The sequence below is a fragment of the Nipponia nippon genome, unplaced genomic scaffold (assembly GCF_047370975.1).
Source record: "Nipponia nippon isolate SJK-2023a ecotype South Korea unplaced genomic scaffold, ASM4737097v1 scaffold_31, whole genome shotgun sequence".
NCBI classification, from domain to species: domain Eukaryota; kingdom Metazoa; phylum Chordata; class Aves; order Pelecaniformes; family Threskiornithidae; genus Nipponia; species Nipponia nippon.
Genome location: NW_028262349.1, coordinates 4875659 through 4898923, shown reverse-complemented (window position 1 = coordinate 4898923; position 23265 = coordinate 4875659). Strand labels below are relative to the sequence as shown.

The 23265-nt window shown below is 53.5% G+C and overlaps 2 protein-coding genes across 8 annotated transcripts in view; both read right to left on the bottom strand.

Annotated features, from left to right (window-relative positions):
- Positions 1-3057: 3057 nt before the first annotated feature.
- On the bottom strand, positions 3058-7605 carry MOB3A (MOB kinase activator 3A). The gene is made up of 3 exons (XM_009461657.2): positions 7188-7605; positions 5146-5348; positions 3058-4450 (listed from the first exon to the last, which is right to left on the bottom strand). The coding sequence occupies exons 1-3, from the start codon at positions 7603-7605 to the stop codon at positions 4421-4423; spliced, it is 651 nt and encodes a 216-aa protein (XP_009459932.1). The 3' UTR covers positions 3058-4420.
- Positions 7606-7617: 12 nt separating this feature from the next.
- The window catches only part of AP3D1 (adaptor related protein complex 3 subunit delta 1), a 59056-nt gene continuing 43408 nt past the window's right edge, over positions 7618-23265 (bottom strand). For 6 of the 7 annotated variants that reach the window (XM_087769793.1, XM_087769791.1, XM_087769788.1 and 3 more), the window contains one exon: positions 21063-23231. In XM_087769793.1, coding sequence (XP_087625919.1) covers positions 23136-23231 — 96 coding nt within the window. In that variant the 3' untranslated portion in view covers positions 21063-23135. Of the gene's footprint in view, positions 7744-21062; positions 23232-23265 lie in introns of those variants that run through there. The other variant, XM_087769790.1, reaches the window with a different exon arrangement.

Sequence of the window (23265 nt, the reverse complement as noted above, 5' to 3'; positions counted from 1 at the left end):
TGGGAGAAGCATTTCCAGGTGGCTTTTAAACACCCCGGGCTCTTTTTGCCCCTCTCCACCCTCCAGATTCCCCGGGAAGGGGTGAAACCCGCAGGAGCGGCCGCGACCCACTGCAGCCGGGCCACGGCGGGGAGGCCCCGGGAGCCGGGGGACGCGGTGGGAGGGGAGGCGCAGGCTGGCGCGTTGGACGGTTTCCCAGAAGGGGCAGAAAAAGTCCCAAACCACCAAAGAAATTACCCTTGCTCCTTTGCTGTTTGAAAAGGGCATGGAAGCCGCAGCGAGGGCCCGGGCACCCCCATGCTGGAAGACGCCGGGTGCCGGTGCCCACGTCCCAGCAGCCTCTCGGGTTCGCAGGGGTGGGTGTTCGGCAGGAGCAAAAATGAACCTGAAGCCCCTTTTTTTAAGCTGCCGGTGGCAAAGCACTGCGTAAGCTGTGGCAGGGAGGGACCGTCCCCTCCTGCGGGGACAGCGCGGGCACAGAGCAGCAGATGCCCTCTGGTATCGCCTGCGAGCTGCGGGAAGGGGACACGCGCTCCCTGCTCCGGTGCGTTCCCAGAAGGCCTGCCGGGTCCTGCCCGTGTTCCCGGCACGGGGCCGGGGAGCTGCCGGCCGCCGGCCTGGCCACACCGTACAAGGGAGACGGGAGCGCCTGCTGCACCGGTGACCGTTCCCTTGTCCCAGGAACGGCTGTCACCTCCTCCCTGGAGCCCCGGAGCCCAAAACCAGAGCGGGGCAAACCCACGGCCCCGGTCCCCCTGCCCGGGAGGAGGCGGGTGGCAGGGCAGGGCAGGGCAGGGCAGGGCTGGGGGGCTGCCAGGGCCCTGCGGGGTTCCCTCCGGGGGGGGATCTGGCCCCAGAAGCATCAGCTGTCTGGGGAGGAAAAAAAAAAAGCACATTTCAGAGCGCATGGAAAGCTGCCGGCTGCCCGCTCAGGGACAAGGGATGGAGGAGCAGGCGGAAAGGACGCGCTTGTGTTACAGCAAAGCCCCAGCGATGCTCCCAGCAGGATCTGCTGATTGAGGAGGCAGCGACGGCCAGGGACATCCCCATCCTCGCCCAGCAGGGACGCGGCTCCCGCACGGACCCCGTGGGCATCTCCTGGCTGGAGCCACGCTGCTGTGGGAGACCCCAGACCCTGCTCTCCCGTGGCTGGTTTCCGAGGGCCCGTGCAATCGCTGCGTCTTCTTCCCAGCTTTGGAAACCAGTGGCCAATTTTAAGCAAACCCAAATGGGACCTGAGATCCTAAAGCTCCTGAGCTCCTCGGCATTCGGGGGCTGGAGGAGCCCCGTGGGGAGAGGGCTCAGGGCGAGCGATCGTTTCCTTGGGAGCAGCGGGCGACACCATGCTGAGCCACAGAGAAGAGAGATTTCTCTTCGAACATACGGCCGTGGCAGAGCGCCCTGCAGCCCGCCAGCCCCTGCCCGCTCCGGCACCGGGGCAATGCCATCTGCGTGTTTTGGGAAGGGGTCAGCCCCGCAGAGGGGAGGCTGCCGGAGCCCTGGGCACGTTACCTGCTCGACCCAGGCAGCCTGGCCCTGCGATGCAGGAGCTCTGCAAATCTGTTCTCCTTCGGGCTCTCACCAAAGCCTTCGTGACACCTCGGCCAGCAATACCCCACCGGCACCTGGGGAGATGAGCGCTACAATTACCGACAGGCCCAGGTGACAGCTCAACCCGCTCGGCCAGGCTGGGCTCAGCTCTCGGCGCTCGCTGCAGCCCGCTCGCCTGCAGACTTTGACTCGCTTGCAAGGAGGCAGCTGCGGCTCATGGGCGAGTAAACACAAGGCCCCCGCACGGGAGATGAAAGCAGGGCGCTGCCGGGGCGGCGGAGGGGAAAAGGCGGAGGCAGAAGTAGAGAAAGGCCGAGCGCTGGCTGCGGTGCCTCTGCAAACCTGTCTGGGCAACATCCTGCGCTGCTGCGTGCTGCGAAGGACGGGGCTCGGCTGCAGCAGCACCTTCAGGCCCCGGCGGCTCTTCTCCCCTCAAGGTGCTTTTCCTCCTCCTCCTCCCTTGGCTGAGCCGGTCTCGCATGGCAGCGGCCAGATCTTTGCCCCCCAAAAGGAAGGGAGGGCAGAGGAAGGCAGCGCCCTGCAGCCCCGTGGGTGACGCACGCCCCCGGACACGGCGCGCAGGGCATCCGAGGTCAGCGTGAAAGAAAGGGAAAGCGGATGAAAAGCGACGCGAGCTGACCCAGCACCGCTCGGCACCCGCGCGCAGCCCCGCCACGACCCGGCACTCGGGTCCCCGTGGGTTTGTGCCCTTCGCTGCTTGTGGGCAGGATCCGGCCTCGCTCCTGGGGGCTGCTGCACCCTCTCCCAAGCAGCGGTGGGTCTCAGCTCCAGGGGGGCTCTGGCCACGGCACGGCGAGGCCACGCTGCAGCCTCCAGCAGCACCCAGCTGGGGGGAGACGATTCCAGCTGAGCTGCACCCACAAAAATCTGGGAGAGGGGCTGGAGGGGGCTTGGGAAGGCCCAGCACCTCCGCCGGGCAGGGGGCCCGCGGCAGCCGTGCAAGGGGAGCGGGCAGGACCCGGTGCTGCAGGCCGGGCACGGCCAGGAGCTACGGAGCCGTTACTGGCCAGGAAAATAACTTGCGGACCCGAATGCAGAGCCTGGGCCAATCTAGTCCGTCAGCCCCGACGGCTGCGCCCACAGCTCCTTTCAGTGGCAGCAAAGAGCCCCTCGGCAAGCTGGTAAGCTTGAGGCCAACATCCACCCAAGTTTTAGAGCTGGGAGAATCAGCCCTCGGGTACAGGGACAGTGCAGAGACAAGCCAGGACAACCCCAGCCTGCTGGTTGAGCTCCAGCACCCGCCCGCTCTGCCCCACAGCCCTGGGAAGGAGCGTGGGGCTCGGAGCAGCCCGGCCCCGGCACCGGGAGGGCCGGAGGAATCAAACCTGGGGGCAGCAGAGCCAGGAGCGCACACCCAAGAGCTTTTCGCAACGGTAGGAAACAGCTCTCCAGCGCACTTCCCGAGGAGTCCAAACACACCGTGTTTGTTTTGCTGATAGAAAGCCTGTGACGAGTGTGTAATCACGGGACATTTAGCAATCGGAGCGTGCTGTGTAAACACAACATAATTTATTGGTTCCATTTCAGAGAACTATAGTGGTATTTGTACGAGTGTCCTAACGATAGTACAAGAAACGAGAGTCACATATGTACAGAGATTCCAGGACACAGAAAAACTTTGTAAGGAAGAAGTGGTTAGTGGTACAGTTTGGTCACTGTTCATAGAAATATTTTCTCTTACTGTAAACCCTGCTCCCCGACTCCCCCCAAATCCTAGGTATCCTACCTACCTACCTCGGGGGCACTGCAAAGCTCCCGTCACGCAGCGGAGCTGCTTGTGCAAGCAGCAGGCAAGGCTGCTCACCAGAGACTTTGGCTACCAGATGCGCGCAGCGGAGCGGGGCCATGCTGCTCGGGAAGAGGGAGAAGGCTTCGTACCCTAGCGGGAAGCAGAAAATGGTCCACACGCAGCCAGCGAGGCCGCAGGGCAAGCAGCCCAGTTCCTTCTCGGCAGGGTCAACGTACCACAAGGAGACGGGGAAGTGCAGGCGTATGAGAAGACCTCCCCACACCTGCCCCAGCGCCTTCCCTCTGCTCATTCCCAGGAGGCACAGGTCCGCTTGCCCTAATGCTGCCAGCGCGGATCCCCACGGGGGACGGCGCGCCCGGAGCCGCAGCTGGGCTGCGCGTGGGGAGGAGCTCAGCTCGGGGCTGGTGGAAGAGGCAAGAGCAGATTCACAACTGCAGCGCTCCAGCACAGGCTCCATTAGCAGTGGCAGCAGCAGCGGCCGTGAAAGAAACCCAAGTCCAGCTTCTTTCAGAGGGGAAAGCAAGGAGGGCCAAGCCTTGGGGACAGGATGCCGAGAGGAGGGTGAGCACAAAAGCAGCTCTGTCCAAAAACTGGACTCAGCCAGTGGAAGAGGTGCTGGAACCAAACAGCACCCCGGGGGATCCATGTACACTGGCATTTCTTCCCCAGTCCCCAGGTAACCTCCCTTCACGGGTGGGAAATGGGTGTCCGGAGGGAAGTACCGCTTCCAGGGCAGCGCCAGCTACACCACGTGGCTCTGTCTGAAGCATCTGGCTCGGCTCGCTGGGTGCCGCTGCAGTGAGGGACGGGGAAGAGGCAGTACGGGGGGGCTCTTCCCTCCTCAAAGAGCGAGCATTTCCACAAAGTGGCCCAAAATATTTTCTTTTTTTTATAGAAATTACTATAAAAAACTAGTTTATCTAGAGCATCTTTACAAAAATATTCCTGCAATATCACAGTTTTACATTGAAGCTCATTAAAAATATAGATTTCTTCAACAAAACGTCTCTGTTCTCCCCTTGAATCACATCTCCAGTACAGGAGTGGGACTCGGAGTCCTCGGAAGAGACGCCGAGGTGGGAGCAGGAAGGTCTGGTCTCAGTGGCACATCCGGGAGGTCATTTCCTTCTGTCAAAGGGACAGAAAAGACAAGGGACCATGAATGAAGATCCAGGTTGCCAGGTGAGGGTGTGGGTGAAAAAACCCTCACCTTTGTTTAGTCATAAATATCCTTCTCAGGCATGCGGTGACACGGTTACTAAGAGCTCCAGTTTGGGCAGGTCCCCATTCCCCCCACCGCTCCCGTTCCCGGGCACCGGCAGGACGCCCTTCCACCGCCCAAGGGCTCTGCACCTCTGTTGCTTACGGCTTTAGAAACACCGTGCCCACCTCCTAGGTCTAACTGGTCACGTTCTCCATCCTCCAGACTCCTTGCAGAGTGGCGTTGCCCTTACTTTCCAGCATGGGAAGGAAGCACAGGAGTTTTTAGCCATCCACATCCTGGATGGCTAACGGCACCGGGCTCAGGCAGCGCACGCAAACAAGGCAAGCCCGCCGCTAGAAACGCAAGGAGGTTGCTGGAGAACAAGTCAGCCTCCCCCAGCTGATGCCCAGATGACCCTGGCTCAGCTCTGCCTGCACGTCCTGGCTCCCAGGTTCCTGACAGTCAAGCCGCAAGCCCAACTGATGTCCTGAATTTGGGCAACCAGTTTTGAGAAGGTACCAGAGACCTCTGTGACTCCTCCACCCCCAGCCCACCCCATCTGCGCTGGCTGCAGACCCCGACAGACCGACGTGTACCCTGAGCCCACCCAGACACTCACCAGTGGTTCCAGCTCCTTGGTGTCTATGAGATTGAACTCTTTCACAAAGTAGTAAAAGTGCTTGTAGCAGGTGTTCACATGGGCTTCCGACCCCATCTGGGTGATCCTGTCGAAGTGGTGGATGTAGACGTGGACAAAGACGCGGAAGAGCCTGGACAGAATCTTCTTCACCACCGGGAGGAAGTTCTTGGGAAAGGGAGTACCTGGGAGGGAAGACACAACCACGAGACACTTTTCAGCAGAGTTAAAACTGGTTCCTTGGGGCTAAAATAATTTGATAAAATGGATAGATTGAGACAAAAGGGCTTCTGTCCCTGGTAATTTCCAGTTCCCCTATCCTCTTTCCTTTCCATTCGGATCAGATTTTTCAAAGCACAGATTTCTTAAGTGACAGAGTGCTGCACGCCATCAATCACTGCTAGCGACTGAAAGCAAGAGACCAGCCTCGGAGATTCCCAGCAGCTGTTGCAGTCTGATAGAGTTTTCTTCTGCTCCTATTTGGCATGTTTATATAAACAGTGCAAAATACTAGCTACGACCAAGCAACTTCCCAAAAGAGTCAGTGCTGTTAACTCCCCACAGTTATCTCTTATTTTGATATGTCTTTAGCTCTTTGGTTAAAAATTAAAGACGCTAAGGTCCTCCTTAAAGGCCTTAGTTCTTTAGGATTTGTTTAGCCAGGGCCCTGCAGCGGAGCGGTCTGGCCAACCAGCCATCTCGGTACAACATTACAGTTTAAAGTTCACGCAGGTCGTTTCTGGAGGAACGAGGATTAGTGAAACCCTTTCAGTGCTCGGCAAGAACTGCAGCACGTCAGTCGGCCTTAAGGGCGAGGAATCTGGTAAAAGCTGAGCTGAAAACAACAACAAAAAAATTAAATTAAAAACCCCACAACCCTCCTGCTGTCGGAAACTTGTCTTGCCTCCCCGAACACAACAAACACCCTGCTTATAGTCCCCAGAGAGTCTTGTGGGAGAGTCCTAACTAAAGGCAACACAGCAGCCATGACATGAGGAACGGGTAGAGAGGATTTTGGTGTTTCAGCTGTCTGAAGAACTGGCTGTTTATGGCCCTGCTCCCCGCCTCTGCCTGCTCAACACCAGGTTTAAGCAGCGTTTTGGCACGGGTGGAGGAGCCCTGTGGATGCTCGTGTGGCAGAGGCGTCCCAAACAGGGGCCAACTGCGTCCCATCAGAGCTTTGATGGGATAAACGCTGGGGCAGGAGGGAGGGAGCTCTGCTGCATCTTGTCTTTTGCCTCCCAGAAGATGGGAGCTCTGAATGGGATCAATCATATTTACCTAATGCTTTAGATACTGAATTCTCACATCTCATTCAGCACAAAATAAACAAAAAGCCCAGCAATCTTTGTCCCAAAGCCAGTACACGAAGCTGCGTTTGGATATGCAGATTTAGGTGGCTTAGGGCAAATTCTCATTTCCATCACCCTGGCAATAGATAAAACACCGCCCCTCCCTCCGTGCACATGTCAGCATCCCACCCAGCTGCAACAAACAGCCGAGTGCACGCCAGGAAGCACTGAGCTAGAAAGGGCAGAGTCAGCTAACGCCAGCCTGTAATAACAAAGAGGTTAATTATGGAAACGTGGCCACCATCACCAGGCCAACGCAGAGCACGCACGTTAAACCCAAGCTAGCAATCAGCTGTAAAAGAGCTGTCCTTCAGGAGACCGTGTCCAGCAGGAGTTACTCAAGAGTCATGTCAGAGACTGACTTTTCTAACAGCAGCCCCTTCTTTTCGCTGCCTAGGCTCGGCTTGGCTTTCCTCGAGGTATCTGTGACTCCAAATGGGATCTGGTACAGCTCTGGGTATTTTAGCACTCCAGAGCAGCTCTGAAGTTTCTCATGTGCTCGGAAGAGCTCACTACACTGCCAGCCTCTGAGCAGCACAAAAGGAAAGAGCTCTGCTACAAGGGTGACCTGTGCAACAGCATCTCCTGGAACAGAAACGGAACCCGAGGGCTGGAAGGAGAAGACTCTGCACCAGCCTCCCTCCCCCCGGCCACAACTGGAACTGAACTCACCGACATTAGTGGGAAAGATGTCCTCGTTGTTGATCTGTACCTCAATCCAGTCCATCAGGAGGTTCATGTACTGGGGAGCAGACAGGGCCGTGGGTTTTCGGTACTTGTGCTCGTCCTGCCATCGGTACTCGTACTTGGGTCCCCCCGACATGACGGGGCAGGAGTGCTCTGTGCAATAGTCACTGATGGTGCCGTAGATCAGGTTGATGCGGTTGAAGAAGTCCACCACGTGCACGGCCACCCAGTCGTTCTGCTCCTCTCCTGGCGGCAGCTGGACGGCAACTTTCAAGTCCAGGCCAGCGTTGAGCGAGGCTTGAGCCTTCTTGTGCAGCTCAAACCGCTGAGTCCCCGGCTCAAATTTGCGCTTGGGCCGGAAGGTTTTGTCTTTATTGAACACTTGCTTTAAAGCATGGGACATTTTTCTTCTCCTCTTCTTTCTTTTCCAGGTCCGAAGCAATGACAGCCGGAGACGCAGCGCTGCTGGGCCACTTCCTGGGGCAGGGCTGGGGCAACTCTGATCTTCACAGAAACCTCCCTCTGCTCATCTGGTCCTGATCTGCAAGGCAGCACAAAAGGGCAGCGATTAGGAGCAGCTCTCTCAACAGGAAACCTAAATCCCATAGGAAGAGATCTGGGATACCATCTGGGCCCTCGCCCCACATCGGAGAAGGGGGGGAAGCCAACGCCAGCTTTCTTTCCTCCCCCTTCTCTTTACAGCCCAGCTTGCAGCAGAGGGGCGGCTCGGCTGTCAGAGGTGACCTGGGCTGAACGGAGTCGCCCCTGCAAGGCGGGGATGAGGGAACCAGCCCCAGAGGGAAGGGGTACGGCCTCTGCAGGAGATGGCCGCCATTCACCCCGACGTCACCACACCAACCCCACGGAAACAAGGAGGAACTCATCCCACCTCTCACAAGGAGAATCACCACCTAGTCAGCTCCAACACACCAAATTATTAAGAAGGGTAAAACAAGCTGGGTTTTACCTGGGTCAGATTTTTCCCCTACGCTTCCCCCCCTCTGGAAACAAGCCTACTGAAAAGGTAAGGTTATGACAACCTACAATAAAGTTCAGATCTGTCGCCAGACGTACTCCAACAAAACAGCTGTCTGAGCAGGAGCTGCGTGCGCTGTCGTACCACTAAAGACAGGACATGAAAGGGCGGAGAGAAACAAGAAGAAGAAGAAGAAGTCGCAGCTCAGGCACCCGGAAAGAGAATATCCTGAAATAACACCAGTTCTAAGAGCAGCCACAGCCTCTTCTGCAGGTGCAGACAGACCATAAACATATTTTCATTTCAGTTTAGCTCACTTCAAGTTGAAGGCTGGTTGAAAGCTGGAAGACCAGGGAAAGCTCGCCTTCCTCTTCCAGTCTGTGGAAAAGAATTAGCTCCAAGAGGGTGAGACACAAGTTAAGATCTGAAAGGATGCTGACGAGAAACACAGCTCTGTTTATCTGTAGCTAATTATACCTCCTTTGTTCCCACATCCATCCCCTCGTATAATTTGTGTCAGGCTGCTCTTTGATGGAAGCTCAAGGCAGAAAGCTGTGTGTACCAAAAATATTATTTTACATGTGCTGGACAGAGAAATAAATAAAGTAACAGAAATTAACTAAAGCTGATGCCTTACAGGATCTGACAAATAAGTTTCCATAATTTTATAAGAATGCAAGCAAACAAATCCCTTTCACCAAGCAGAAATATATCAGATTTATATGAAGCCATAGTGTTGTTCAAATAGGTATATAGTATCCTCAAATGTTGGCAAGAAAATCCCAAATTCAAGGTCAAGACTATCTTTGCCACAGTTCAGCCCATCTCTAACAGATGCTGCATAGTGCTAATCAGCATTTCTTCTCCGGAGAAAGATTAAAAAGATTTAAACAGAGGCCTCTTGTTTTCTTATTTAATTACAGCAAGGAAGAAAACCCAAACCACTTCAGTTCATCCCACTAAGAACAGGCTCGACGTTTCCTAGCGCTGCTTTTCCTGCGGGAACAGGCTCAGGAACCTCTTCTGTGCAGGAGCAGAGATACAAACTCCCATTGCAACATGGGCCACGACATGTCGGGAGAAAGCAAAAAAGCATTTTAACGTGGTTTGGCGAGATCCACCCTGGGCTGCGAGGCGAATTCACTGCACGCGTGCTTTCGCTGCACGTAAGCACTGCTAAAACAGCTGCTGTGACCCTGTAAGCTACCGTGTGAGTCAAAAAAAAGGAGAAAAAGAAGAAAACCCCCAGAAAAGGCGTCTCGAGGAGGTGTTTGATCACACCACAGACATGGTTAGAGGAAGTAGCGAACGGCGCGGAGGGACATCTGAGCACGAGGCAGCAGCTTTGGTTACTGAGAGCTGTGTCACAGCCTCACCACATCCTGCGGCAAAACGCCGTGGCGGCCCGGCGGGGCGGAAGCACCGGGGGACTGCGCCCACCCCGCCGCGGTGCCAGGTCCAGAGCAAAGGCAGGATTGGCCTCCCAGTAACGAGCAATGTGGACAGCAGGTGCTGAGTCTGCAGCTATTTCCAGCAGGAAATCAGTCCCAGAGAAGTACTTGCACGCGATGATTTCCTTACGCTGGAGACGGGAGGAAGAAACAGCCTTTAAAACAAACAAGCCATAAAGAAGCACGAGCATCGCCCTCCACACAGCTCCCTGGAGGACTGGCAGCATCCTTGCCACGGTACGACTCTGTTCCCACTTGTTTTCTGTAAGATCTATCAGTGACCACGCTCGCATCCATGCCGGCCCGAGACTGCAGCCAGGCACCGTCCCTTCTGCCGGAGAAGGACGTGTTTCTTGCACAGAGAAGAGGATGGGGTAAAACTGAATGGCAAAACTGCAGGGGAAAAAACCCAAACATCCCCTGGGCTTGGCCACGCACATCAAGAAGCAAACACCGACCATTTTCTAGAAGAAATTGTCATTTGAGCAGGGTGGAGAGACTTTTAATATGGCTTATTTGGTATCGAGGCAGTACCTGTCCTACAAACAACTTCCTCCTCCTACGGAGACATCATTCATGAGAACTGGGGAGCTCGACACAGTAGCAATCGTCTCTCAGACGATTCAGCATCTGTCTGAAGGCATTAGCAAAATGAGTAGCTAAGACTTCAAGCAGATGCAGCCTATTTAATTATGGTCTTTGACTGCAACCGAGCTAAAAGAAACATTTAGCTCTAGGGGAAAAAAAAAAAAAAAAAAAAGGGGCACAGAGATGAAAAGCATCCCTGACATTGCTTGAAGATGATATCACACGTACAACACCTACTTCCACAGGCAGGAGTCACAGCTGGGCAGCACTAAGACACTGCCTTTGCACAGAAGAGAAAGGAAAGGTTAGGAACGATTAGGATATGGGACATGCAAAGCACCTGAATGGATTTGCAAGCTTCAAAGATGAGGGAAAAAAATATCCCCCCCCCCCCACAAACCTGCAATACATTTTGTTTACTCCTCCTTTCCAGCCAGCCAAGATTACAGCACACGTCACCGGTGCTCCGAGAGGACCTTGGCCATCCCTCCGAGATCACACAACCGCCGCAGAAAGCCCCACGCTGTGGCAGGCTGTTCAGAGCACAAACAAACCTCCAGCTTCTCCGCTATTCCCAAGGACACGGGAGAAGCCTGCCCAGCGAGGGGTGTCGAGGCCTGGCCCTCTCTTCCCTTCCCAAAAGCTCGTTTTCTCCCCTTACTCCCTGCTCTCACAGCTCCAGTCCTAACGCTGATTTCTGCTGCCGGCAATCCAGGGCAGGGCTGTGTGTATCGCTCTGCCGTTCCTCTTCCCTCGCCGGGAACGGCAGATCGTGCGGTGCTGCCTTACTTTAAAACCAGGCACTGGGTAGAGGAAACCCAGGCAGTCGCTTCCCCGGCTCTTGGTTACTTTTACATGCAGCTCGGAGAGGGTATGAGGAAAGGACAGACAGTCACCTCCTCCGAAACACCTGGAAACTGCCTCCCCTCACAGCCTGCCACAGCCGTCCCGAGGCTTTCCAGGAGAGAGCAGAGCCCCTGCCGGACCCTGCCCTCCCCGCAGAGGCAGAACGGCCCAAAACCCTCTTCCAGGAGTCCCATGACTGCTCCGTCAGCGCCTGCCCCGGGCAACACCCAGCGCTCCTCTCCGCTGCTAACACCGTGCAGGGGTTTAACAACAGCCAAGAAAAAAAATAAAAGGCAAGCCAGCACGTCAGCAAGCTCCTACCTGCGTTTCTAGCCTCGGCAGATTACTCTTGCAATTGCTCAGCCCGTCTCTGCAACTTCTACGAGCGCTCGTAGGCACTGAGGCAAAGAGCTTCCTTTTTCAAAAGAAGGGGGACAAAAAAAAAAAAAAAGTCCCGTTTCATGCACGGCTGCAATCCCAAGGCGTCCGCAGGCTGGGGAGGGCTCAGATGCGCGGCCACTTCCCTCCCAGTGACCCCAGCGCCGGGGCGGCTCACATCCTGCTGCTGGTAAGAAAGCCCTTAAGCAAACCCCAGTGAGCAACGCATTTCTCAAAATAATTGATTTCCCTAGTTTCCTTTTAGGGAAGCCACGCTGCTGGCCTGCGAGATGATACCAATATGGTATTGCTGCTCACCATTCACACCGAGTCCAGCCAAAAGCCCCTTCCGTGGCTGCTTATAATTGCAGCCCTTGGGTGACGAGCCTGTGCCAGTCCCCACGGCTCTGGGAGGGAAGGGAGAGGGGAGCAACGAACGCCCGCCTTCCCCTGAGCCGTTTTCAGTGCCCTTACTCACCGCTAAAGCCGTCGCTCAGGCCAGAGTTTCCAATACAGGACACAAAACCACCCGTGCCAGTTTGATAAAGCAGCCACAAGATATCAGATGCATCGAGCGCTTCAAGTAAAAACCGAATTTACAGAGCACGCCCGAGAAGCAAAGCGGCTTCAAAACAGACAATTTAAACAAAAAAGCAAAGACGGACGCACACGCACATTTTTTCCATAACTCCCCCCACCTTCACAAATATCTTCCCACAGCCATTCCGCACGAGCTCAGTTTCTCAGTACAAAATGATCCTGGGTTTTCTGCGATCAAAGGAGAGATTTTAATACGGAGAGAGAGGATCAGACCAATTGTGGGAAGCAGGGCTGGACTGGCCCTAATGACAGCCAGCTTCTGGAGCCAGTCTGGCAACAAACGACAGCTCACCTTCACGGGACGAGGTTTTCGGCTGCTCTTTTGAATTGTTTTATGATATGAGGAAGAGAGGTCTGTCCTCGTGCTTACCTGGGCCAGGGCAGGGCAGGGCGAGGAGCGCGCAGGGCAGAGGAGGAGGGCCGAGCGCGGCTGCGGCAGGCACGCCTGGCCATTCATAATCCCGGCGAGACAGCACTTCCACGTCAGCCGCCTTCCTGTCTGGCACCGAGTCCGGCCTCCCGGCCCAGGGAGCTGCCAATGTTTTCCCAAAAACTAATCATTCTCCTCTACAAGCTCTGTCGTGGTGTTTCTGTCTTTTCCCTCTGCAAGACCGCTCCATGCTGCTGCACGAGGAGAGCCGAGCAGCTGCCTGGCATTACCTTTCCTTGGTTTTCCTCTGTGCTCGCTCCTGGCAGCAGAAGCGGCTCTGAAGCTAAAGGAGAGGGAGCAGAGAGCGGATCCAGCCCAGCTGCACCTACAGCCCGAGGCTGGGCGAGACACAAGCAGCGAGTTCCTTCTGCTGCTCTCCAGGACAATATCCACATTTTTCTTTTGGAAACTGCTTTAGTAGCAGCCTTCGACAAACTTAACAGAGCCGTTCAGAAATGTGCATTTCAAATGCTGAATTCCCAAGGCTTAGGGGAACAAAGAGCCCTTTATATTTCACCACAAAGTCAGTTTTAAGAAAGTCCTGCTGGTCACCAGCCACCCCCCCACCCCCTGCAATTTACATCTGCTGCACAATTTGGAAATTCCCAAGTAAGAAACTGTACAGACACGGCATCTCCCCGGCACTTCCCGGAAAGCGGCCTGCTGAGGAGCAGGACAGGCTCTTTACGTGCCTCTAAGCCATGCAAACGCAGAGCCTATCTGCATCGCTGCCTACATAAGAAAAGGAAACAGCATAATATAGGACCAAAAATAGTTATACTGGGTTTTAATTGGTATTAAACCAATTTTTCCCCGAAAGGCTACGCATTCAGACCAATTTTAAACTCAAATTAGTTTATATAATCAAGGGAAAAGCCCTGTTAAATTAAGCCATAGCTGGGTTAGGAGAAGACCCAACCGAGGCGAGCGCGGCAGCTCTGGCAGAGCCCATCAGGCAGCTGCCTGCCGCAGCCCGCGCCAGATGGAAATGCCGCTGTGCCGAGCGGAAAGCTCAGGTCAGCGAGCGGCAAGAGGCACCTCTCAGCCATCGCAAGCAGGACGGGGGAGCAGGCAGTTTATTGCTCACCTCCGAGCCCAGGATTTAGATCCAGACCACGTGGCGATGACAGGAGGGACATTATGGGGTTTGTGCGACGGAGCTCGCACCAGAAGTGGAGACTGATGGGAGGCAGGTAAGGGAACCAGCACAGATGGGGCTGGATAATCCCTTCTGGCAGGGGAGTGGGAAGGCTGGATCGCCTTCACACTTTGCACGCGAGAAGACCGAATTTCCAGTGTGGGTTGTCCCCCCCCCCGGCCTTCCAGGCATCCTCCCCACAGCCACAGAGGGCGGAAAAGCCACACGAGAAAGTAACTTTGGTGAAAGATCACCCCTCCTACTTTCCCTTCCCCAAAAGAAGACGCTGCAATTTAAAAATCTTCATTTGAAAGCCTAGAAATGACTGCAGCGTAGCAGGAACAACTATCAGAGCCCTGAGCATTACTGATTTAGGGCCAATTTTCTTGCCTCTTACGTGACATCTGCATCTATTGCAATGTCAGAGCCGCAGCGATTTTGGAAGGTTTCCACAGATCGCGCTCACACGTCCACGCCGGGATGACGGCTGCATGTGGAGGCAGAGCTAATCCGCTGCAGGCTTTGCAGACGCTGCGTTAAGCTGACAAGCTGGGTCACGACTCCAGGAGACAGGTTAACTGCACAGACAAATATTTCTAGGATAAACCACAGGCAGTGGGTGGCTGACGGCATGCTACGAGCAGCTCTCTTTTCGAGTTCTGAGGGGCCGTATTTTGCAGCCTGCTCCTTTGGGAAGACCTTTCGCTGTCCTCCAGCCTGGCTTTGTCCCCACTGGAGGACTCGTAAGGAGCAGTGTGATATTTATCGAGTCCAAGCTGTGAGCGACACATTTTTTCCTGCTTTTGCAGGCTCCACATTATTGTCATTACTGGGCAGGGATATTTTTGAACCAACAGCAGCTTCATCCACTCTAACTTTGGGATCTGTCCCCACCCAAGTAAAAGGTAACACCGGTTTGGAGCACGAATTTTGCCTTAGGCTGGTAAAATGACTACAGCAAGAGGCAGTATTTTAACAGCATGGCTGTGGGTTCCAGATCACAGGAGATGCCAGGGCTATGAGCTCCTTCACCCAGGGACGGAGCCGGAGCACGAGCTAGCCACAAGGCCAACCTTTCCCGTGGCAGGGCTAATCCCACCGACAAATACCTCTTCTCCCCATCCTAATATTACGCTTTCGGAAGAAAAGCAGTATTGTTGCTTGCCGAAAGCAGATGCCCAGGAGGCTTGCTCTTCCCCTCCACGAGGAGATATGGCAGTAACCCAACACGTTAGCATGTCTCCAGGCAAGGAATAAGCCCACTGATGTGGAGCTAGAGATCACGTCAAGACTAACCACATCATAAGACCTCCTGCCACACAGTGAGAGAAAAAAGAAGATTAAAAAAAGGCCCAGACAGCAGCCCCAAGAGAAGCCTGCAGTCAAGATGAAAAAAAAATTACAGTGGCTTTCAACACAGCCATGGGCCTTACTTAGCTCCTGCTTCAAACTGAGACAGGTTTTGGATGGCTCTAGCTCATTTTCTGTTCCACGGGCTCCCTCGGAGCCAGCGCAGAGGCACGCAGCCACGGCTGCGATTCACCCAAATCCACCCCGTCCCTGGGAAATACAGCACCGCGGTCCCCGGGAAATACAGCACCGCGGTCCCCAGGCAGGCAAGGGCAAAGACCGAGCGTGGCTGCAGCAGGACGCTTCCACCGCGGCACAGCCCTACCTCAGCAGCACACGGGAACGTCCGGCAGCATCACCACTTTTGCCTCAAATCAACCCAACACCAACAAAGCCAAGCACCTAGGGACCAGACCGTTCTGGAAGAAGTCAAAGCTGCCGCAGCATGATGGATTTTCTTGCACTGGCTTTGCATACTTGCAAAAGTGTTTTTTTTCCTGGCCTTCGCTGCCTCCATTCCTCTCCTCTGCTCCCCGGTCACTTCATGTAGTCGGAGCAATAATTCGCTCAAGAGCCCTCTATCATTTCATCAGGAGCAGAACGGCACTTCTAGCACAACACCAGCTCCAGAGGGGAGCAAGCAGCAGACCATAGCAGGAGCCACAGATAACCCTGCCTCCCAGGGGCACCTGGAAAAGGGAGGACAAAGATGCAGCCTAAGGTGCACTCTTTATTGACAGCATTAGCTAGATATTATGTATTTCTAAAGATAAGCTCCTAAACCCCCAGCAAAGCTGGTTATGGATCCACTTACAGCAGCATTTACGGCTCAAGTATCACAAAATACTCTCCTGTCTTGTAAGAAATTAAAACTCTGAAGTTGAAGGCAATTCTTTTCCTAGATCCGAACGCTGCACTCAAGACTGGTTAGGTTTTGCAATCTCTCTTCTCTGACCCCACACGCTTTCGCTGCTGACAAGGGAAACATTTTTCCTTTGTGTACTGTGGCCATAGAGATCCCTGGCCGATTTACAGAGAAGCACGAGTCACAAAACGCGGCACACGTCCGTACAGCCCAACCTCCACAACAGGGACTAACCCGCAGCGTTTCAGGTCCGGCGGTACTTCACATCGCATCAGTGAAAGGGCCACGTTAGAGCCAAATGTGGACAAGGAAGCATCTGGCCCACAGCTCCCGCACTAGAGGACCGCTGAAGTCACGGAGGAGGACTTTGCTCAAGATGCCGAGTTCGCTTCAAGCCCCCTAAGCCTCAGCCAAGGGGACGGGAGAGCCCGTTTCCATTCCTGACGATGGCGCAGCTGAGTGCGCAGCCCCAAGTAACGCCTCCTAAAGAGCACCCCAGATCCTGAAAGGGGAGCCGGGCACAGGGAACCAGCTCCCTGTTCAGTGCCTCGACTCAGCTCCTAGCGTAAACCAAGAGCAGAAGTTTTTGCTATCACACTGCCAAGCTGGCGTGAACTTCCAGCACTCCTCTCCTCCCTTTCTGGGAATTTTAAAAGGTTACAAGCTTGCCCTCCTGCCTGAGTTAACTTCACAAGTATGTGATTAAGATAGAAAGCGAATCTAAAAGCTGGAATATACAGTCCAAGAAACGACGATAGATAAACACAGAGTTGGATGTGAGCCTAAAGCTCGGAAAGGAAGCAGAGTGCAAGGACAAAGCCCTGGGGGCTGCAATAAACAGGTGGCTGGGGAAATTTCACATCTTCTAGCAAAAATCCCCCCCGCCCCGCAACCTGGCACAAGACTTCCAGACTGGAAAGGGGTTTTAAACAAAGAAGGGATGGAAATCGAGGAAATGTGGCCACTCTTCAGCTCCAAGCACTAGGAGAAAGCGATCTTGCCTTTCACTAGCACCAGAGCCCACGACAGGGATGCTTTTCCCTGACATCCCGTGCCACACGCTGGACAACTTCAAGTCCCTCTTTCCTCTCTCTCCAGAGGCTTTCCTGCCCTTTCCTTTTTGTCCTTCCCATGCACAGGAACAGCTTTCTTTGGCGGAGCTGGGATTATCGTACCGCAGATCACAGCGGGGTAAGATTAGCATGCCTGCGCTCATAGCAAGAGACAGAAGCAGAGCAAGAGTTTGCTTTCCAGCATCACAAGTTCTCCCTCATGACAGCCAAGTCGCAGATCTGAAAAAAAAATGGACAATTCCCCATTCTCCCCAAGCACTTAAAAGACTGAGGAGCTTGAACTTCAGGACTATGCCCTTACCTACAACAGAAACATTTGTTAGCTTAGCTGGAGGAGGACGGGGGGGAAAGAAGTGGGGTAAAACAGAAGGGTACGCAAGGCTGTAACTTCACGGTTACGCCAGCAAAACCCTGACTCTCCGCGCTGTTTTTTTCCCCTCACGATGAGATTTTTACTTTGCAGCGGGTACCACCGCCGGCACCTGCGGCCTCCCACGGGGAGGCGATGCCAGCAGCCGGGGTTTCTGTACGGACCTGGGCTCCCTCAGCGCAAGGCCAGGAAAACTCGCTCGCTGCCTTCCGCCCGAGGGAAAACAGAAATAATGAGGAAAAAAGAAGAGAGGAGATTTAGAAGCCCCGCTTCAACAGGTTGCTCGTCGCGGCCGGCCCGCCCCGGTGCGGCCCCACGGCCCCGGCAGGCGCTGGCGGGGACGGTGACCCCCGGGCAGGGCTGGGGACCCGCCCCGGGCCCGGGCCCTGCCCCGGTCGCCTCCCGAGGCCGCCCCCAGGCCCCCTTTGCCCCCCGGGGCCCTACAGCCCCGCCCGGGCCCCGCTCCCCCGTACCTCGCTGCTCGCAGTGAATCCGTGGCGGCGCGGAAGCGGCGCCCCTCGTGCGGCCGCAGCGCTCCGCCCCCCGCCCTCACCGCAGAACTTGGCGGTCGCCCGCGCGGCCCCGCTCCGCGCGCGCGCGGCAGCCGGCCCTACTTCCTCTTAAAGGCGCCGCCCGCCCCTCCGCGCCTCGCCGCCGCCGGCTCCTCCCGCGGGGGGGGGGGGGGGGGGGGACGGGACCGGGCCGACGGCAGGCACCGCAGGCGGGGTGGGAACGATTGTCCGGTCTATTTTATCCTAGTCTGTTCTTTTATCTTGCTCTATTTTCTTTTATTTGACTCTTTTATTTTCTTTTATTCTATTTTATTATTTTCTTATATTTTATTTTTCTTTTATTCTACTTTATTTTCTTTTATTCTACTTTATTCTCTTATTTATTTTATTCTACTTTATTCTCTTTTATTTATTTTATTGTACTTTATTCTTTTATGCAATTTTAAAGTTTTTTATTCTTTTATGCAATTTTAAAGTTCTCTTTTATGCAATTTAAAAATTTTCTTTTATTCTATTTCATTTATTTTTCATTCTATTTCCTTTTATTCTATTTCATTTATTTTTCATTCTATTCATTTCCTTTTATTCTATTTCATTTATTTTTCATTCTATTCATTTCCTTTTATTCTATTTCATTTATTTTTCATTCTATTTCCTTTTATTCTATTTCATTTATTTTTCATTCTATTTCCTTTTATTCTATTTCATTTATTTTTTTATTCTATTCTATTTATTTCCTTTCATTCTATTCCATTGATTTTATTTATTTTCTTTTAGTCTATTTTATTTATTTTCTATGTTTATTTTGCCGGAGCCAGGGAGGAGGGGCAGCCCGGGGGGCTGCGGGCCCTGGGCAATTAAATTATCCGTTAGACACGGAGGAGCGCGGCCGCAGAGCGCGGTGCAAGCGCTGCCTGAGGTTTGAAGGCGGTGGGAGCGACGAGGCGCCCTGGAAAGGGCAGAAATGCTCAGAAAGCAGAAGCAAAAATTAAATTAAGGTCGGGAAGCCCCCGGGTCCTGGGGAAGCGTTTTGAGGAGCCGCTAACAAAAAACGCCTTTTTCCTCCGTCCGCCGCTGTCCTCAGCCCTCCCTGAGCACCCTTCCACCCCCCCCTGCCCACCCTCCCTCTGGCACCCCAACATCTTCCTTATTTTTCCGATTTCCAGCCCAGCAGCGCTCGATCCCAGTCTGTCGGGGGGATTTGGCACCCCCGGGAGCCAGAGGCAGCCGCGGTCCTGCCCCTGGCTTGGCCAAAGAGGAGCGGCTGAAGGGATGTGCACGTACTTTAAAGTTTCAAGTCATAAAAAAGGAGAAGTAGCAGGAAACACAGCTGCTGGTTCAAAGGGAAATTTTCACAAAACACCAGAAGGAGGGAAGTCCAACGCAGTTGGCGAGTCCCCGGGAAGCCTAAAAACCCTGCCAAAAGCACAGCCCTTCCCCGCGCCCCGCGGAGCTCCCTCCCGGCTCCCTCGGGTCCTGCACTCGGGGTTTCTTCCCTACAGGGGAGCTCGGTGCCCCCCGTTCCCCAGCTTGGCAGTCCCGGAGCCCCAGCTCCTCTCCTCCCGTGGTGCTCCCAGCCCAGCCCCAGGAGCATGCGGAGCACCCGGGGGGTGAAGGCTTTGGCTCCTCGATCCGGGTCTCCCGCTGCTCCCAGCAGCATCTTCCCGGCAGCTTGGATCTTCCTGCAGAGCAGCTGATCCCACTCCCTGCGGCCGCAGCCCCAGGCCAGGGGAGGGCTGTTGCCCCCGGGAGGAGCTGGGGCAGCTGCTCCAGCAGCATCGGTGCCTCTCCGGAGAGCGCAGCTGCCGAGGGCTGGGTACCGCCAAGGAGCAGAGGCTGCTCTGCCCAAGGCTTGGCATGACAGGGTTGCAACTGCAAACCTCTGGGGGGGGGGGCACGCTCCTGTCCCTGCGAGGACGGTGCAGGGCACCGCTTCTTTTACGCGCTCGTTCATACATACCGCGTGCAAAAATACACTTGGGTAAGGACCGATTCTCTTTGTCCGGTTGCTCAGTGAATTTTGACGTGACGTAAACGCGGAGAGCAGGGTAAGAGCCTGGCTTACTGTTCGAAGCCAGAAGTGCGCAGTGCTGGGTTCACCGTAAACTGCATTGTCCAGTTAAGGTCCTGCAGCGCATTAAATACTCGATGTCCGCTCCAAGTGCTTCCTGGGTTTGGGTTTGGTTTCATGCATTTGCAAAAAGATGGGTGGTGGTGGTGGTTTTCACCCCGTTGTCGGCAGATTTGTGCAGTCCCACAAGGCGGCAGAGCAGGCAGGCAGCCTCCCGGCACGCCGCTCCGGGATTGCGATATCGGACTCGCGCTGCATGCAGAAAACAAACGAGCGGGTCCTTCCTTTGCAGCAGGAGCTTCTCTACCAGTAACGGGGCCGACAAGTTAGTGCAAGCCCTGGGTTTGGTCTGGTAGCTCCCGACTACGCAACCCCAGATATCTTCTGTCGTAAGAGATGATTTTCACAGGTTCTGGTCTTACTAGCAACCACTGAGACTATCAGCAAAACCAAGGCCTCGGCTCCTGTTGCGAGAGTACTGGACCTGAATCCTCACATTAACGCCACCGTGTTTCCATCACGAATTTTACTCAGAGGAAGAGATGGAAGGGGCTGAGTTCTGTCCTTCAGTTTCTAGGCATCTCATTAAGACCAGAGCTCCGAGTTTCACGAGCGCTTAGATTTTAGCTGCAACCGCGATCCAAAAAAAAAAAAAAAATTAATGCAGCTTTAACTCAGGTTGTCCAAATTATTATTTTTTTTTTTTCTCTGTAATTTTTGTGTTAGTGACAACTGTTGCTTGCAATGCTGCCTTCCAAAGGAGCGTTAAAACCTGACAGCCTGCACGGGTAATTGTTCACAGCGCGTCGGAATCAAAGCTTTGGCGCCTGTAAAAACCAGGTCAGTTAAAACACAAGAGGTGAAGAGGAGCATCCATCGCCCCAGCCCCCTCACTACCGACTCCTTTGCTGCTCACGCACCTCACGCCTTCGAGCCGTGCCGCTGACAGCGCAGGTACCTGACCCGCCCGTCGGGGATGCAGGACGGACGGGCTCCCCTCGCTGACGCACACCAGTCCCCCGCCGATAAAAACCCATCGCCCCACAGAGGGGGGTTAGAAATGACTTCTTACCTCCTCCGGAGCTTTTGGAATGAGATTCCTCTTACCTCCCCCAAAGACACAAGCATTCAGAGCTGCGGTGCATCCATGGCATGATTTTGGGTCCATAAACTGGAAGGGTCTTATAAAAGGACTATTTACAAAGCCAAAAATTGAACTTTGTTTTGAAAGTTTATTGGATCATCTTGACACAAAATCATTACAGCAGCTTGTGGTATGTTGTTGTCTTTTTTTTTTTTTTTTAAGGGAATGTTGATAGCAAATAAATTTGTGAATGTAACACATCATACAGTTTCAAAATTCTAGAATCACTGCACAGGATTCTGTAAGAGAAGACTCTACATGCTAAAGTGACAGTTTTCATCCATGAATTAAAAAAAACACTAATTGAGGAACATTATCCTTTAAGACAATTTTAATATGTTCAGTTTCTAATACACAAACTGGCTAACCAAAGGAGGTTGACCAATACCAAAAACTACCACTTCACCAGCAGTGAAGCCTGCTGCAAACGAATTCCTGCAGCGCGCAAGTGCAGTCAGAAGACAAAGCCGGTCCTAGCCATAAAACCACAGCAGAGCCTTTGCAAAAATACCCTAATATGGGACGAGTGTAAAGAGCACACGACACGCTTAAAGGACAGGACATTCACCCAAAGGATAAGATCAACGCCTTTATCCTGCGTAGGGTTTTAGTTCAACTCTACCGGGCAGTGCTGACACTTGTCGGAGTGGCGGCGGTGCCGGAGAAGTGCAGACCAACCCAGCTCCTCCCTGGGAACAGCAACCAACAGCTCTTGACCCGTGCCTCAAAGCAAAACCGTTGGAGTGCGTTCTCAGTTTGCTGGGTATGGAACAGCAAGGAAAAGAACTGGGGTGGGGGAAAAAAAAAAAAAAAATCTCGAAAGCAAGAGATTTTGGAGAAGGACATCGATGAAGCACCTCTGTGAAGGACACAGTGACATCCCTTCCCAGTCAGTGATTCCAAAAGATTTCACTAGTGCAGAACGGGCTTTGCTTTGTGGACCCTCCCTTTCTTCCCTCTGAAGTCAGCTGCTACAGAGCCAAGGCCGCAGCTCCTGCCCGAGCCTCTCCCTCCAGAGTTCTGCTGCAGGGACCCAGGTACACTTGCGCTGCTAAATCTGCACCCACTGCTGGGAGGGCAGGGCCGTGGGACGCTACGGGGACAACTGAGACAGCACAACATCTCTGATTTCACAGCACGGAGGGAGGGAACGGGGCTGTATCTGCAAACTGTTCGGAGTACGAGGGATTACACGTGTAGGCGTTTCTCTAACCTGGTAGTGGTCAACCTCAGCTGGGGAGCAAAATGATTAAAAAAAAAAAAAAAAGCAGGAACAGACCCCTTTGGATTTCCAGTTTCTTGCTACACCCTAACCTTTCAGGAATGTGAAATTGAAGTGGACTCATAAAACACATCAGCAGAGACTGCTCAAAGGGGAGAGGCATGAGAGACTCCATTTGCGGGGGTGGGCAACAGGAGCAGAGAACCAAGCAGTAACACTTTCAGCCTGTTTCATGCATTCGCTCTCTACTCTTTCAGCTGTCACTAAAAGGAGGTTAAGGCTCAAGGCAACTACTACAAACAGAAAGTCAAACATCCCAGTTCTCACAGGGCTCATTTGGATTAGCTCAAGGAGATGGAGGATGTTTATATGCTGATCACAACAGATCTTGAGATAATAATAATAATAATAAATCATATATTAAAAAAAAAAAAAAAAAAGAAGAGGCCTTCAGGTCCAGCACCAGCCTCTGCTAGAAATATACATCAACTACAGCAGCCCTGAAGACATATTCCATGGCTAAGGATCAAGTCAACCTTCCCCGGCAATAAGCACAAGCAACAGACTCTGTGCTACTGTTGATAAAATTCTGCTTAGTCCGCTGTCCCACGCAGATGGCAAGGTTTATGGGATCGTCGTCAGCTGCTGAATAAATAGCGTCCCTCCCTCCCTCCTCCAGTCATGTCACCAGGATCTCTTTGGGCTAGAAAGGGTTAACACCACAGTTTGTAAAAAGTTTTGAAATAAAAAGGTAACATACAGCCTTAAAATGTCTAAACTGCAAACAATGGTGGAGTTAACTGAAAAGCACGTGCCCCAGGATAGTACATGCGTACGAGGGAGAAACTTAACACTTGGGTCTGCTCGTCTTTACACATTAGGTGTGTTTCTTGTAGTTGGAATATTTTATAAGGAATATTCAGCACTTGGACAATGTCTCTTTCATCTCATCCAACAAGTTGCTAAGCAGGGTGGAATCATTACATTTCCCATCTATGGATACAGAGTTCTCTCCCTTGGAAAGAAAAAGAAAAAGAGAAATCCATTAG